We start from the raw sequence: 18,208 nt of genomic DNA on the forward strand, positions 1-18,208 counted from the left end.
TGGCAATTTAGATTGTGAGCCCCATCGGGGACAGCGATAATAATATGTGCAAACTGTAAAGCGCTGCGAAATATGTTAGCGCTATATAAAAATAAAGATTATTATTATTATGTACATGTGTTGTTTCCTGAAACAACAGGAAATTAAGAGTCCAACACCACTTCAGTGGCCACTGTGAAAATTGCAAGACTTCTATATTTAATTCAGATAAAACAAATTGCAAAGAAATTGATCACGTATAAAAAATCTATGTAAAATATCTATAAAATTCTTAGTAAAATATTATCCGTGAATATAGACCAATATATGAATACGTGGATAGTCGTGAAAAAACCACAAAGAAAACAACAAGAGAAAACGACCATAAATCCACTAAAATCAATTTTATTAATATATAGTTACAAGATTTAAAAATAGCGGTAAAGAGAAAATTACAGGTTTCAAAATTGTAAGACGCTGTTAAAAGTCAATATTTCCCATAGCACTGAAAGATAAATATATACTTTAAAAATTTATGTGCAGAAAAAATCATGTGCAAAAAATGCCCGAATAAACAAATTTTGTTCTCTTTAAATCTTGTAACTATATATTAATAAAATTGATTTTAGTGGATTTATGGTCGTTTTCTCTTGTTGTTTTCTTTATATTTAATTCAGGTTGTGATAAAGAAACCAATTGCCCTCCAAAAAGTAAACATTTATAATAAAAAACTGATTCAAACATAAGGTCATTTTCTGACAATAGCTTCCCTTTAAATGGCTGATCGCCGTTCTCTCTGTCCCTCCTCACTGGGGACATGCAGTGAGTAGGAAAAGGGGCTTGGGACCCTAAAAAGGGTTGTCTGGGACCAACATATTGATGGCTTAAGGCTTCTTTCACACTTCCATCTTGAGACGGCCGTCATAATGCGTCGGCGCGACGTATCGCCGGACGTTGGAAAAAGATTGGCAAACAGATATAACGCATCCGGTAACCTGACGGATCCATCGAATTTGGTAGTATCTGAATTTTTAATGCATAAAATTCATTCGAGAGAGAGACTCACTTTTTCCCGGAATTGAAAATCCTTCCGGACATGCTCAGAGGGGAAAAACGGGATCCGTCGCAGGATTCCTGTGTGTGACGGTGAACGACGGATCCTGTGCCCATAGGCTTCCATTGTAGCCGACGACGGGCAGCGCAGGACCCGTCACTGAACGATTTTCCGATGTACAGAAAAATCGTTCCTCTGTGCGTTGTCTCCGCCCGACAGCAATTTTCTGACGGATCCAGCGCACGACGGATGAAACAGATGGCCATCGTCATAATCCATCGCTAATACAAGTCTATGGGAAAAATCAGGATCCTGCAGAAAAATTTGCAGGATCCTGTTTTTTCAAAAATCGACAGATTTCGACGGGAGGAAAAAGACGGAAGTGTGAAAGAGGCCTTCTCCACCGGTGCTGCTCCGCTCCATACATTGCTTATAGCCGGCGGATGGGTGGGGGTGCAGGGTGAAGGACCCCTACCTTTCTCATACTGATGGCCCAGCTAATCTACTAGACATTATTGGATGGAGAACCCCTCGGATTTGGGGTCTGTGGCTCTGATTTGGGGTCTGTGACTCGGATTTGGGGTCTGTGGCTCGGATTTGGGGTCTGTGCTGCTTTTCCCACTACTCAGACTAAATCCTGATAATTGTCCACTCCGGGATCTTCCTCTGCTCCACAGCGGGAGGTGGGGGTCACGCATGTACAGCACAGGAGGACCCCCGGGGCATGACTGCCTGCAGCGGTGCCCTGGGCGCGTGCACCTCTGACCCCTCCGCACGGAGCTCCGTTATATTATCCACCTCCGGGAGGAGGAGCCGGCGAGCTGTGCGGGGACTGAGCATCACTCCGGGGCCAGGAGCAGCTCCCGCAGCCGCCATCCCTCCTCAGCCTGGGCGGGATACGTGTGCTGTGGGCCCGGCACTGGGAGCCGGCCTGTGAAGCAGCAGCGCCCGCACCTGCCTCCTGACCCCGGGACACCCGCTGCCCGTCTGCTGCCCCCGGCACCGCTCACCCCTGATCATGGCCTTAGTGACTCTCCAGCGATCCCCGACGCCCAGCGCCGCCTCCTCCGCCAGCACCAGCGAGGTGAGAGCGTCCTCCCGCAGCCGGGGCTCAGGAAAGGTCGGGGCAGCTGCAGCATACCTAGGCCCCGGCCCGGTCCTGCCAGTGCCGGCTTTGTGCCAGCAGTGTCACTTATCACCGGTGCTGGGTACCAGGCTGAGGATGCCCAATGCTGCCTCTTCTAATGTACTGATAGGAATTGTATCAAAATAGACTCTGTGGTATTGTTTTATAGACTCCTGGCACAGCTGATACCGAGTGTCAGATCCTGTCATGGGCACAGCTGATGCCGAGTGTCAGATCCTGTCATGGGCACAGCTGATGCCGAGTGTCAGATCCTGTCATGGGCACAGCTGATGCCGAGTGTCAGATCCTGTCATGGGCACAGCTGATGCCGAGTGTCAGATCCTGTCATGGGCACAGCTGATACCGAGTGTCAGGTCTTATCATGGGCACAGCTGATGCCGAGTGTCAGATCCTGTCATGGGCACAGCTGATACCGAGTGTCAGGTCCTGTCATGGGCACAGCTGATGCCGAGTGTCAGATCCTGTCATGGGCACAGCTGATGCCGAGTGTCAGGTCTTATCATGGGCACAGCTGATACCGAGTGTCAGATCCTGGCATGGGCACAGCTGATGCCGAGTGTCAGATCCTGTCATGGGCACAGCTGATGCCAAGTGGGAGATCAGATCCTGGCATGGGCACAGCTGATGCCGAGTGTCAGATCCTGGCATGGGCACAGCTGATGCCGAGTGTCAGATCCTGGCATGGGCACAGCTGATGCCGAGTGTCAGATCCTGGCATGGGCACAGCTGATGCCGAGTGTCAGATCCTGGCATGGGCACAGCTGATGCCGAGTGTCAGATCCTGGCATGGGCACAGCTGATGCCGAGTGTCAGATCCTGGCATGGGCACAGCTGATGCCGAGTGTCAGATCCTGGCATGGGGTACAGCTGATGCAAAGTGTCACATCAGATCCTTGCATGGGTACAGCTGATGCCAAGTGGGAGATCAGATCCTGTCATGGGCACAGCTGATGCCAAGTGTCAAATCCTGTCATGGGCACAGCTGAAGCCGAGTGTCAGGTCCTGTCATGGGCACAGCTGATGCCGAGTGTCAGGTCCTGTCATGGGCACAGCTGATGCCGAGTGTCAGGTCCTGTCATGGGCACAGCTGATGCCGAGTGTCAGGTCCTGTCATGGGCACAGCTGATGCCGAGTGTCAGGTCCTGTCATGGGCACAGCTGATGCCGAGTGTCAGGTCCTGTCATGGGCACAGCTGATGCCGAGTGTCAGGTCCTGTCATGGGCACAGCTGATGCCGAGTGTCAGGTCCTGTCATGGGCACAGCTGATGCCGAGTGTCAGGTCCTGTCATGGTCACAGCTGATGCCGAGTGTCAGGTCCTGTCATGGGCACAGCTGATGCCGAGTGTCAGGTCCTGTCATGGGCACAGCTGATGCCGAGTGTCAGGTCCTGTCATGGGCACAGCTGATGCCACTATTGCGAGTGGAGTGACACGTCTGCATACATCAAGGGACTGCAGGCGCATGTAGGGTCTTACCGGATATACACAGTAAGGTATTACTTAGATTAGACTAACCTGATGTGTCCATAAGAAAAGCATGTAATGTGCGCGTCATCTGCAGCCGATCCACGGGTCAGTGAGACTAAATAAAGGGATATTAGTGGATGGTTTCCACGCAGCTAGATGAACTTGAGACATATAATCTGGTGAAATAAGTGAAGGGTAGTGATTTATAAGTGGAATAAACTATGACCTTTCACTTATTTCACCGGATTATATGTCTCAAGTTCATCTAGCTGCGTGGAAACCATCCACTAATATCCCTGGGTAACTAGTGTCTGGCTGCCATCGGGGTGGTATTATGCCAACGTATAGACCAAATATGCCATGAACGGAGCCAAATACACTAATCTTTAGGTTTTGATCACATGGAGTTTTTTGGCCAAGTGCATCCCTCCGTTCTCTCTGGCAGTCCCATAGACAAGAATAGGCCTGGCCATTGCTCTATTCGATGGGCCACTCCAGGGGGTCACATGTACAGTATTTCATAATAATATGGTGCGTACAGGGGCCTCGCCTATCTGATAAAATACACAGGTGACGGGGGGTTGACTATGGAATTCAAATAAACAGTTTGTTTTTAGCCGGTTACCATGGCAATGCATATGTTTGCTTTAGAGCCATAGGATCAAGACTATTTTGAAATTTGCTTCTATTTTGCTTTAGATATTTTGATGCATTAAAAATGTTTGGTGGCAAAAGTGAACATGGCAGAATATACTTTGTGCTTAAGGATATATCACTAGTGAATATGGAACGGCGATCAGTGTGTGATCAGTGTAAGTCAGTGTAATCCACAAAGGTCTGGAGTAAGAAGGGACCACTGCCCCTTTAATTCTGTCATTTACTTGGGGTCCTAGAAGAAATATTGTATTAAAGGAGTATTCCGGGCTACTGGAATTATTCCCTATACTCTGGACAGGTAATCACTTTTAGATTGGTGTATGTCCTACCAGTGGCCACATCGGAGGGTTGTGCCCCTGTCCATTCTGGGGCTGGAAGATCGTGACCAGAAGAAATGCATGGAGCAGCAATGTGCAGCGCTGTGCTCGGCTTTCTTCTTCCGTGCCCTAGTCTGTGACAGGGCATATGCCAAGTGACTCAATGGCAGTGCCACATCAATGGCCGTGTGCATGTCATATAAAAAAGGAGGAGATTAGCGGCTGCCAGGCACAGGGCACTATTTATCAGCCTGACCAACCCGTACATATTGTCCCCATAGACCAATGTTTCCTGCCTTCTTACAGTAGTAGTGGTGAATAGCAGTGATGAGCGAAAGTGCTCAGATAAAGTGTTATCCGAGTATGCTCAGGTGCTAACCGAGTGTCATCGGTGTGCTCGAAAAATGTTCCAGTCTCCACGGCTGCATGTCTCACGGTTGTTCGACAGCCGCAATACATGTGTTTCATAGGCAATCCCTGTATGTGTTGCGGCTGACGAACAGCAATGAGAACTGCAGCCGCGGGGACTCAAACATATTATTCGAGCATGCCAATGACACTCGGTTAGCACCCGAGCATGCTCAGATAATACCTTGTCCGAGCACGTTCGCTCATCACTAGTGGCAAACTCATTTCAGCCCATTCAAAGATGGTTGGCATATCCCAGCCAAATTATAGTGCTGGGCTGCGATGTGACCTGCCCCACCACCCTGCTTCTTGGCAATAGGAGTCGGTGCATCACCATGAATGGCCACCACTAGATAGTTTTGCATCTGAGAACATAATTGTTGTTATGGTACACACGTGGTCAAAATTGTTGGTACCCCTCGTTTAATGATGCAAAAGCCCACAATGGTCACAGAAATAACTTGAATCTGACAAAAGTAATAATAAATAAAAATGTATGAAAATGAACAAATGAAAGTCAGACATTGCTTTTCAACCATGCTTCCACAGAACTAAAAACAAAAACAAAACCTCATGAAATAGGCCTGGACAGAAATGATGGTACCCTTAACCTGATATTTTATTGCACAACCTTTTGAGGCAAAAACGATTCCTGTAACTGTCAATGAGACTTCGACAGGTATTTTGGCCCACTCCTCAAGAGCAAACTGCTCCAGTTGCCTCGTGTTTGAAGGTTGCGTTTTCCAGTTGGCATGTTTCAGCTCTTTCCAAAGATGCTCAATAGGATGTAGGTCAGGGCTCATAGAAGGCCACTTCAGAATAGTCCAATGTTTTCCTCTTAGCCATTCTTGGGTGTTTTTAGCTGTGTTTTGGGTCATTATCCTGTTGCAAGACCCATGACTTGCGACTGAGACCAAGCTTTCTGACACTGGGCAGCACATTTCTCTATAGAATCCCTTGATAGTCTTGAGATTTCATTGTACCCTGCACAGATTCTAGACACCCTGTGCCAGATGCAAAAAGCAGCCCCAGAATATAACAGAGCCTCCTCCATGTTTCACCGTAGGGACAGTGTTCTTTTCTTGATATGCTTCATTTTTCCGTCTGTGAACATAGAGCTGATGTGCCTTGCCAAAAAGTTCAATTTTGTCTCATCTGTCCATAGGACATTCTCCCAGAAGCTTTGTGGCTTGTCAACATGTAGTTTGGCAAATTTCAATTTGGCTTTTTTATGATGTTTTTTCAACAATGGTGTCCTCCTTGGTCGTCTCCCATGAAGTCCACTTTGGCTCAGACAGCGATGGAGGGTGCGATGTGACACTGATGTTCCTTGAGCTTGAAGTTCACCTTTAATCTGTTTAGAAGTTTTTCTGGGCTCTTTTGTTACCATTTGTATTATCCATCTCTTTGATTTGTCATCAATTTTCCTCCTGCGGCCACATCAAGGGAGGTTGGCTACAGTCCTATGGAGCTTATATTTCTGAATAATATGTGCAACTGTAGTCAAAGGAACATCAAGCTGCTTGGAGATGGTCTTATCACTTTTACCTTTAACATGTTTGTCTATAATTTTCTTTCTAATCTCCTGAGACAACTCTTTCCTTCGCATCCTCTGGTCCATGTTGAGTGTGATGCACTCCATGTTACCAAACAGCACAGTGAGTATCTGTAGCCCTATATACAGGCCCACTCACTGATTCCAAGATTTCAGACACCTGTGATGCTAGTTAGTGGACACACCTTGGTTTAACATGTCCCTATTGTCACATTATTTTCAGGGGTACCATAATTTCTGTCCAGGCCTATTTCATGAGTTTTATTTTTTTAGTAATTCTGTGGAAGCATGGTTGAAATGCAATGTCTGACTTTTATTTGTTCATTTTCATACATCTTTTATTATTACTTTTGTCAGATGCAAGTTATTTCTGTGACCATTGTGGGTTTTTCTGTCTTTAAACGAAGGGTACCAACAATTTTGACCACGTGTGTGTATATAGGAGACATAATGACCGATCACATATTACCGGATATGAACTGTGATCTGAGCCATTATGTGCTGATCATGTTTCCGAATTCTGTCATTTTTCCTTTACACAATTGGCATGCTTCATATTATACAATCAGCTTGGCATTGACCCTCAGTGGAAATGCAGTATTCATGGTAAACCAGTAATAGGGTGGATTTACTGTGCAAAATATCCAGATGGCAGGAAGCTTAGATCAGGAGATGTGAGGTTAAACATGAGCTTATGTCACATGCCTTGTGTCTGTGTGTGCTGTACTCAGGGGTTTTCTACCCTCGGCCAACATGATCTCCAATGTGTCTCCCATCTGAGTGCTAGATGTGATTCCAGCCCATTGATGTCATGACAAAGTGGCTCAGACATTCCTGCTCCCGATCCCTCTAGTGAAGTTTTGCTTTGAAACATCTTTTATGTAAAAACCAATGCCATGATGATATTGGAAGCGCTCGCCCAATATGTGGAAGTATATTACGCCAAGGGTGCATGTTTATTAGGAAGTGCACGAGCATGAGACTTGAACGCCAAGAAGAAAAAGTCGTGGAATTATGGAAATCACCGGATGGATAAACATGTTACTGATATGAAAATGATGAAAAAATGGAAACAAAGAGCCAGATTCATCAAAGCTTTATGCTAGAATTCTGACGTAAAAGCTTTGAAAAGTTACAAAATTTAGACCCAACTCTGAGTTGGGCAGGGGCTTGGCGGCCACCATAACAAATGGAAGCGTTCATTACCCCACAAGGATTTGTGGCGAGGGGGACAAAGTGGTGTACGCTGCTCGTCTGGAGCGGAGTCATGAAGTGGAGTAGGCCTGACTTCAGCACGCCCCTCATCAAGACTGCGGTGAACAATGCTGTTCTTGATGAATTGGGTCGAAAACTTTAAAAAAAAAACTCGATTTATTCGGTATCGAGTATGAGCGTCATGTGCAGAGATGCACACACTTACACGACACTTGGCATGTTACCAATGAAGTTATTAAAGGGAACCTGATATTAGAAAAGTTCCTATGAAACTAATCCCGTTACCCCGAGTCATCGGGGCAGTATGGTATACTGGTCAAGTCATCGAGTCATGGTGTGAAGAGGCAACCGTTCCCTTTATTTGATCTCTCCAGTCAGATGATGTCTTTGAAATCCAGTGCAGACACTGCATGGTCTGGTCCCAGAACTCCTCTGTGCTTGGTCTGTTTGATGAGGCTGAGGTGTATACTCCTGGGCTCACGGTACATAACGGAGGCGCCCAAATCATGCAACTGTATGCGATGGGTTTCTAAAATGTCTACACTACTACACTAACGTCACTTGGCTGGAGAGACCAGTCAAAAGAATGGACGCTTTTTCAAACCATGACTTGGTCAGTATACTGTACTGCCATGGAGAGAAGGGAAGCAGAACTTACCTATGTCCAGGTAACGCTGGCACTGCAGCCTGTTCCAGTTTCTATTGATTATCACATTTTCCGTAATGTACTGGTTAGGGGTCGAGTAGCATGGCGGAATCAGTGTGGATTTGTATGGTGGATCATAATCAGCTTGGAAAGGAGCATGGTGTGGATTTTCTGATCTGCAGCATGCTTGCTAAAAGGCGGAAAGGTTGCATATTTTCATTGCAATGCATTGGGTGTAATCTACAGTGAAATCCACATAGAATACATGGTTTGTACCACAAATTTGTAACGACCCTGCCCAGGATCTACTGGGAAATGAATTACTGAAGAAATAAATCTAACAAATCTGGACTTAGCCTAAGATCTCAGTCACACTTTAAAGTTTCACTTATCTGTTCTTTCTTTCCTGCTGATAGAACACATATAGATGAAACGGTCAATACACTAAAACATATTTATTTATTTTTGCGGACTGGTGGTCAGCCAAAAAAGAGACTAGGTATGGCCTAAGTTTTTCTGATTTACGGTCCAAACTTATCCAGACAAGTAAATTGATCTGCCAAAAAATGGCCAGTAAACTGATGACATCTGAGGTTCATCCATGTACTGTCCAACTTTCACTAATGCTGGAAGAAGCTTGGGAAACCTCCATAATTGTTTCCTATATGAGCCAGCCATATGACGCATATAGATGGTAAAGAGAAATAGACAAACCAAAAATAGCTGAAAACACTGTAGCTTCGTGTTATAACTACAAGAAAAAATACTGATATTTGAACTCGGCCTAAGACAATGTTTAGGCAGGATTTTGTGCAAACACTTCTCCTTAAAAGGGTTTCCCCACTAACAAAAGCTCATTTTAATCAGTATATCTTGGAATTCGAATAACTTCCACAATTGAATGTGTTTAAAAAAAAATGTTCCTGTGCTGAGGTAATCTTATAAATGTGCCCCTGCTGTGCACTGTGTAATGGCCGTGTCTGCAGGAACATGGTGTGCTCATACCACAGCTCCTGGGCAGGGGAGGACACAAAAGGATATACAGACAGGACAGCACATGATCAGCTGATTCTTTGTTTGAGGTAAAACATTTTTTAAAAACAGGCAGGGAAATGATTTACCTCACAAAAAGAATTAACTGTGATCCTGCATTTTATTTAAACACATCCAGTTGTGGAACTTTATTATTATTACAAGATCTGTTGATTAAAATTAACTTTTTTTTCTGGGAAAAACCCTTAAAACATAAAAAATATAAACCTAATAAAAGAATATAGAAAAAATTTCCACGTAAATACAATAAAATAAACTTAGTTGATGCTAAAATACCGATTATTTGACTATTTTTGTTAATTTTTGTTCTACAGGAGTTTGGCAATGATGAAGAGCGCAAGACAAACCTAAGGTGAGTGGTTCTTGTGTAGTCCTGAAGATAATAGATGAAGTGATTTGATGGGAAATATTACTCTAATGCAGAAGTGGTGACAATATTACTTCACCACAGCTGTCAGCTTAAAGGGGTCATCCAGGACTTTGCTTCTCTGTCCCTATGGGGCAAAGAACTTACAGGCAGGGAGTTGGTAACTACCTATCTGTTCTGCCCGGCGCCAATCTCTGCCACCTCATAGTGGTCAGGGACCGCTTCTGCCGGCGACTCTGCAGTTTCTGATGATTTCACCTCGACAGCAGCATCTTCTCTCTGCCTGCTCTGTCGATATGGCATCACTGCCATTGTTATGCTGACTGACAGCTGGCTCCCTGCTACCTATCTGCAGGGAGCCCTGTCAATCAGTGTGATGTCCCATCGGAAAGATCAGGCAGGAAGAGCTGATGCGAGGAGAAATGAAGCAGCAGAATTGCCGACAGGAGCGGTCAGTGACTGCTCTGAGCCACCAGAGATCGATGCCAGGCAGGTAGCTACCAACAACCTGCCTGTAAGTTCTTGGCCCCGTAGATGAAAATATGCAAAGTACCACATAAACCCTTAACTCTTACTGGTGACCAGGCAAGAAAAACTGTCATGGACATCAGTAGAAAACCCTGGCTAGATGCCAATCCTGTATTTCATAGCACTTTGGTTTCTTGATTCTTGGGATTTGACCTGCAATGAATATGCTGGACGTGCAGTCAGTCAGGTGGCCGCTGCACTGCAGTTGCTGCTATCGCCACAAGGTGGTGACACTAGGTTACGTCACAGCTACAAACTTGTCCCTGCCTCATTGTATTGTGCCTGTCGCTACTACATGGGCATTGCAGTGAACGGGAACATAATTGAGCCTTGTGTCTATTATTCAGAGTATAGTATTATGTCACTATTCTATTGGTGCTTCATGGAAAGTTATTTTAAAGTATCTGTATTTTGTTTAGCTTATTGCCTCTTTGAAAATGTCATTTCATAGCTGTGTAGGACTTCATACTTAGATCTACAGATTTGTTTTATGATTTATATTTTTGATTCTTTTAGAAATGTGAAGATTAGATTGGTTTTTGAAATTCCTATTGTGTTGTACTGTGCATTGCTGCATATTTGTGCTGTGTAATTAGCACCAAAAATCCTTTTAGAAGGAATGTAGTATTCAAGAACATGATATATTACCTCCATACGTCAGGAAAGGGGTGATGCACTACCCAAATCTAAAACATACTTCTTTTATCAGCAGTTGATATTAAGGTAAGGCGCCATGGATTCCGGAATGGCAGATGGGTGAGGGGCTTTCTAGTAGGAGCTCTCACTGCATTGTTTCAGGTGCATCTCAAAGACGTTAAGGGGTTATTCTCATCATTCTCAATTGTTAGAATTGGAACGTGCTTGTAAAAACTCACCATTTTGCAATTTACTTATTAAAAATCCTCTTCTAGGCCCGGATGATTTGTTAATTTTACTGTTAGCAGCTTGTTGCCTAGGTTACTGGCCATCTCTGCAGTCTCTCAGGGTGGTCGTACGTGTGCAGTGGTTACAAGCTGTTTCCAATAGTGCCTGTAAGCGCTGCTCCCGATCCCAGCTAGCTGCAGGGCACATTGGGGAGTGCAGAGTTCAGGCCAGCGGTCCAAACTGTCAATCAAGTAGGAAGTCGGAGATAGATGAGCAGAGAGCACTGCTGTAGAAGAAATTGAGACCACTTCTTTCAGTAGTAATGACTAAAAATGCATAAATAAAATGTAAAAGTATATACAGCCTCAATAAAACAAAAATGTGGGACTCTGTGTAAAATGTAAAGAAAATAAGAATGCAATGATTTGGAAATCTCTTATAGCCGAATGTTATTCACAACAGAACATAAAACAGAAATTGGCAGCAACACATCTCAAAAAAGTTAGGACAGGCGCATGTCTACCATTGTGTACACATCTTATTTCAGTAGTCTGTAAACCTCTGGAAAGTGAGGAGAACGATTTCTGGAGTTTTGGGAGAGGAATGCTGTCACATTCGTGGCTGCTGTGGGATTCTTGCTGCTCAACAGTTATGGGTCTTTGCCAGAGTTTTCTTTTCATAGTTCACCAAAAGTTTTCTATTGATAAAAAGTCTGGACTGCAGGCGGCCAGTTCATCACCTGAACTCTTCTGTGACGCCTACTACTCTGATGGATGCAGTATGGGGTATAGCACAGTCTTGCTGAAATATGAAAGGCCTTCCCTGAAACAGACGGTGTCTGGATGGGAGCATATGTGTCACGCGAGCACAGTTCGTAGTCACCTGGCAACTCCAAAAAAGCAACCATGAACAATCTGGGGATCTGGACTTACACAGGGGTCCCGGGCGAGGGCCACAGAGTCAGCTGCTGTTCGGTGATGCAAGCTGGCAAGAAGAATTGTCAGGTATCTAGATCAGATCCAAGAGGTCGCTTCAGGAACTGAATCCTAAGACAAGTGGATTGTCAAAATTCACATGGAGCTAAGAAAACTGGAGGAATCAAGAAAACAACAGAAGCAGAACACAAGTCAGATAGCAAAAGCTAATTGACTGGCAGTGGAATTCATAGACCCAGGGGTTTAAATAGCAGGCAACCCAGGCCAAGGCTCTCAGAAAGGAGTAATTAAAAAAACAGATAGTTAGCCCCAGAGCTCCAGGACTGATCCTGTCACGCATCACAGGCAACAAAGGCATGGCGCTGCCTATTGGCCAAAGCAGGGACAAAAGGGACAGGAGCCAGCACAGCTATTACAATATGTTGTTCTAAATCTCTATATAATGTAACCCCATACCATCAGAGATGCAGGCTTTTGAACTGTGCGCTGTTAACAAACTGGATGGTCCAATGAGTTCTCAAGACCATAGTGAATTTCAATTTTGACTCATCTGACCATAGGACAGTTTTCCATTTTGCCTGAGTCCACTTTAAATGAGCTTTGGCCCAGAGAAGATGGCATTGTTTCTGAATTGTGGTGTTATATGGCTTCTTATTTGCATGACATAGCTGTAACTTGCATGTGTAGATTACACGGAAAACTGTGTTCACAGACAGTGATTTCTGGAAGCCCATTCCAGGCTTGGTTTTAATGCAGTGCCGCCTGATGGCCCCTAGATGACAAGCATCCAATATTGACCACTTGTCCCTTGTGCACATGGATTTCTCCAGAATCTCTTAATATTTTGATGACATTATATACTGTAGATGGTGGGATATTCAAAGTCTTCGCAATTTTATATTGAGTAATATTTTTCTGAAATTGTTCCACAATTTTTAGACACCATTGATGATAGATGATATTGGTAGATTTCTGACCATCTTTGCTTCTGAGGCTCTGCCTCTCTAACATGCTCTTTTCATATACAGTCATGTGACTTAGGTGAAAACTGTCTCTCCATCTCTTTTTTTATTAGTACCACTTACTTTTTCAGCCCTTTGTTAACCTTGTTCCCACTTTTTTTTACTTGTGTTGCTGTCCTCAATTTTTTAAATGAGTTAGTTTTTAAAATGAACTGGAGAAATGTCTAATGTTCATCTTCCGATGTTTGTTCTATGCTCTGTTGTGAATAAAATATGGCTATAAGAGATTTCAAAATCATTGCATTACATTCTTCCCAACTTTTTTGGAATTGGGGTTGTACACAAAGTGTGTGTTGTATTCCTTACACTGGTTAATATGCCCCTAGTAGTGTAAATGCAGGAATCATATCCTGGCTATGGTGGGCAGGTGTTCCTACTGCTAAAACTTAGCAGTATACTAGTAAATGGCACGAAACCTGTGTACCGAATCAGCCATACATACGCATTAAGAGCCACTCATTTACTCTATGTACTGTTCTCTGGAGTAGCTTAGAGCGGATGTGGCCAATGACAGATCATAAACCCTGGCTTTCAAAAAGTCATAAAGGCACCATAATGTGATGGCCCCATTGTCTCTCCATCTGAAAGCCAGATATAGATAAGAGGCATGTTCACAATTGGCTAATAGGATGAAATGGAAGGTAGAAGTCCAAGGTTCATGTCTACAAAACTCATATATGACATCGGGCTTATCATAGTCTACTGCCAGGAAGAAAAAACCTTTGGTCGGCAGACTCCCTCTTGGCAACAACTGCCTTTCTGACTTGTGTCCTCCTGTGGAAACAATTCACTTTGATTTTTAGATGTTTTTTTCTTTATTTGACCAATACCTGGGTGTGCAGTTAATAGAGGCATCAGTTCCTACTAAGGCCCTTTTCACTAGGGCATCATAGATCACAATAAATAATATACATTAGTGTAAGGGGTTTTCTAAGGTATTTAAAAAATGTGCCTAAAGGATGTAAGTCCCATAAAAAAGTAAAGTAAACATTATATACCTGATGAATCCCATATGGCATGTACAGACGTGACCCACCAGCCGTTCATTGACCTCTGTGAAGGTGGCACAAGACTGTGGTGACTGTGTAGACTGGCGGGAGTAATAATGGAGTGTCATCACTGGAGTGACCTAGGAAACCTGTATTACTGCTCACCAGCTCTGTCTAATAGAGGACGGTCCTGAGCAGGAACCCTTCTGTATCACATCCATAGAACACGGGTTGTCCTCCTGAGGGAACCCCAGTCATAGCTGCTCTGGTATGGAGTACATTAACGGAATTATCATTTTATATTTTTGGAACTAAAATGTTGAGAAATGTATGTTTTACCCCCCAAAAATGACTTTATACCCCTAACCCACACCTTAATAATATTCTTGATAAATGGTGAATATAAGGGAGAACATTTACCGCCATAAGCTTCGATCTAACACAGGGGTGTACAACCTACAGCCCGAAGCCACATGTGGGTCGCCATGCCTTTCTGTGCGGCCCCCATCCATATGGACAGAAAAATGCTTGATTGACCGGTTAGATCTAAGCTTATGATTAACGCTATGTGAACAACCACATACAGGAGAGTAGTGGCCGGCAGCGGAGCAGGGACTGGCAAGTACTAATGGTGCTCTGTGTAGACATCTCTGGATGCCTGATACAGGCGAATAGCGTCCCGTAACACGTTTGGCACTGCAGAAAGGAGCATGTGAATTATACCGGAGCCTTCCGTCACAGAAGGTAATACCCTTTTCATTTATACCCAGTCCCTCGGATTGGTTCAGGATGATAATGTGACCCTTGATCTAACAGGTTAAAGATGAACATCAAGAAACTGGCCGTTTTAGCTGTCTCTGGAGCCAGTGCCGCATTTCACATGGTTTCACGGTGGGCAGAGTACATGGCATAAAATGAAGTTTGTGCCCACTCCAACCCATGAAGCTATCAATTGTTTGTTTTATTTTTTACAGACAAAACCGTGTTCTCTGTAAATTCTCTATTTGTCCCAAAATAGAGCACATTAATGCAGAACTTATGCATGTGACGTCAGGAGGTGTACAGCTCAGCACAATGGGTTTATATTTTACTATGGATGCGGCAAGCCAAGAAAAGGTTAACGCTGCTAGTAATTTTGTGCTTCTTTTAGCCACACAGCTGGATCTTTTTTTTCTTCTGCAGCCCCTTTCCTTTGTATTTCTTCCTCAAAAGGTCACTTGCCGAGGCTGAGTCAGAGCCAGACGGACAATGAACCGCATTTCTTACTAGGAGAGGGGGCTCTGTGCGCCTTAATCTGCTGACTCATATCATCAAACGTGACACACTGGGAAGGCCACCATCAGGGAAGGCCAAATATCATCTTATTAACTCGTTCCGATCGTATTCTGTATATGCTTCAGGGCTTGTCATCGTTTAAATGGAATCTATCATGGCAGGCAGACTCCGACCATATGGTAACATAGGCCGGCGGTATAATCCTGAGACCCCGGCAGAGTCGCTAACCCTTAGATCTGTGGGATTTTACCCCACTCTTGTTATACATAGCTTTCCTTTTTACCATCACATTTTATGCCTATATCAGTCATTATTACTAGGATATATCTGCTGTTATTTGGGCATTTCTCCATTTTTAGAGGTGCCTCCAACTTCTGATGATCCTTTTTAATTTAGACTTATCGAGTTTTGAAATATCACATAGTATATTTAATCATTTGTTATATTTTTATAAAAGTTGTGAACCCCGACCACCATTTTGGTTTAAGTTTTTAATTTTCATGTGACTTTAGATCTTTTTGACCAATGGTGAATTATTGGTCAACAGCTGCATAGTACAGCAGCCATTCGATGCCTCCAGCTCCCAGCATTCCCTGAGAGGTAGATTAATGGCCTTGAGAATTACAGCTTCACATTACGTGGAGAAGCAAGGAGAGTCTCACCTAAACCTTATCACTAGGGCTGGTGTCACCATGTGAGTGACTCAAGAGCAGAAGATGTTCACCCCTACCAAGGGCAGCATGAATCAGGGTCTGGCTGCACGATTGCAGCCGGTATGTTTTATTCTGCATCACTTTGAGGACGTTTCAGACAGAACATACTTTGAAAAACCATCTCGCGACTATGGGGCCGATTCATCAGGACTGGAGTAGTGCATATTCACGCAATGCCAGTCTTTCTGGCATAGGAAATGCCAAATTCACTAGGAGGCACATATCACTTAAAGAATTCTGAGCCTCTTTTGAGTGGCGTGTGCTTCTGAGTGCCATGCTAGAAATGCTCCTCCCGTCAGGGATGTACAAAACTCGGGCCCTTTTGATAATTGTCAGGCAGGCGTGGCTACGCCCCTGTCCCTCTTTAGGTTCTCCATAGTGCTGCCCATTTTATCAGTCCTGATTGAACCTGTTGTGAAAATGTCAAGTCACAAAATGTTTGTTCCTCAAAATTTTGTGAATTTTCAAAGCGTTTACACTAGTGTTTTTTTGAGTCAAAGCTTTGTTGAATTGGCCTCTGTGTCTCGGCTGACAACTATGATACAGTCCTGGGTGCATTCTCCCTGCCCTGATGCCTTTGAGAAACCTCTCTCTCTATGCACATACATCGAACTGTCAGACAATTGGAGTGGGGCAAGGAGAAGCCGGCCGGGGGCTCGCCTTGGACTAGTCAGCAGAGACGCACAGACCCCAGAACGGCTTTTCAAAGTTTCAATTGGGCAGCCATTTGTCTAATTTATGCTGCCTGGGGTTCAGACCTGTATCTGGTTGCATATTTTCTTTAACAAAAATGCCATACATCATCAATATATAAAACATACCAATATATTTTTACTCCCAACACAGTACCATGCTCGACACAGTGCTGTGTGTGAAGGGAGCTGACTGATTTCAGTACCTAAGCCAGTCTCCTCCTGTGTCAGTTGGCAGAGAAGGGCGTGGTTTGGCTATTGAAATGAGCAAGGTAGCCAGTCCCCTTCACACAGCACCAATCACATGGTGACATAGTCCTATGTTTACGTGTCAAACACGGAACTGTGCTGATGTCTGAAGATAAAGGCACCCGTTGTTGTGACTGAGCCCCCCTGATACCATGATAAATGGATCGTGTGTCACTTGAGAATTTTGGAAAGGAGTAGCTGCCTTGCCAGTAGCATAGGACATGGAGAAAGGCTTGTATTGTAATGTTTCTATGCTCTTCAGTAAACGGTGTGCTTTGATGAAGCATCCAACACTTGATTGACAGAATCCATGCACCTGTGAAAAAAAAAAATTCAGATCCATGTTTTATTTTATTTTCATGTTTACAAGCTCAAAGCTTCTTTCTTGGGAAAAGTGGCCAAAATTGCTGAAATAAACATTCTAACACATCCTACACAATGCCAATATCTGTTCTAGGACTTAGACTAAGACTAAGACTTAGGACTTAAAGTAGCCGACTTGTGCATTACCTCATTCTCACTTTACTAAAGAATATGAAATGTGTTTAAGAAAACTGCCAGTGACCTCACCGGATGCAGGTCTTCTACAGTCGGACTTTTAGGATTGGGGTTAATGCTTTGGGCTAAAGGGTCAAACTGGAGGCCATAAGTGCAATTCCTAGTGGAGGATTGAGCCTCGGTGCTTGCTTCCACTTTACTTACCACTGACTACAATACTTCTTGACTTGACATAATTGCTATTCATGTATGCTGACGGTGACCGAACCTCTCTGCTTGGCCACTTCTGGTTTGCAGCTCTCCTTACATGTCCTTTTTACTACATATGTAGTATTGAGCATCTTTTCCTATATCTCTGCATGGTACTGTTTCTCTCTTTTATTTTTAATTGACAGCTGGGTGTCACCAATCCCCTTGTGTTCCTACGCTGTCTGAGATGTCAGTACTGATTGGCAGGTGTCGGACCGAGTCAAAATATATTTTCATAAAATACCCCAATAGGTGGTGTGGTACATTAAATAATATACTGACAAATCTCCCTTGGGTAACAGTTTATCTAACAATGTTCACCTTCTAATT

At 44.0% G+C, this 18,208-nt stretch overlaps 1 protein-coding gene across 2 annotated transcripts in view; it reads left to right on the plus strand.

The window, feature by feature from the left end:
* The first annotated feature begins 1,486 nt into the window (after positions 1 to 1,486).
* SSH1 (slingshot protein phosphatase 1) overlaps positions 1,487 to 18,208 on the plus strand; it is a 40,314-nt gene continuing 23,592 nt past the window's right edge. The window contains exons 1-2 of one of the 2 annotated variants that reach the window (XM_077296155.1): positions 1,487 to 1,575; positions 9,812 to 9,849. Coding sequence is in view for 1 of the 2 variants with exons in the window: in XM_077296146.1 (XP_077152261.1) it covers positions 2,052 to 2,117; positions 9,812 to 9,849 (104 nt within the window). In the remaining variant the exon portion in view is untranslated. Of the gene's footprint in view, positions 1,576 to 1,848; positions 2,118 to 9,811; positions 9,850 to 18,208 lie in introns of those variants that run through there. The other variant, XM_077296146.1, reaches the window with a different exon arrangement.

Source organism: Ranitomeya variabilis, chromosome 1 (assembly GCF_051348905.1).
Source record: "Ranitomeya variabilis isolate aRanVar5 chromosome 1, aRanVar5.hap1, whole genome shotgun sequence".
Taxonomy (NCBI): Eukaryota; Metazoa; Chordata; class Amphibia; order Anura; family Dendrobatidae; genus Ranitomeya; species Ranitomeya variabilis.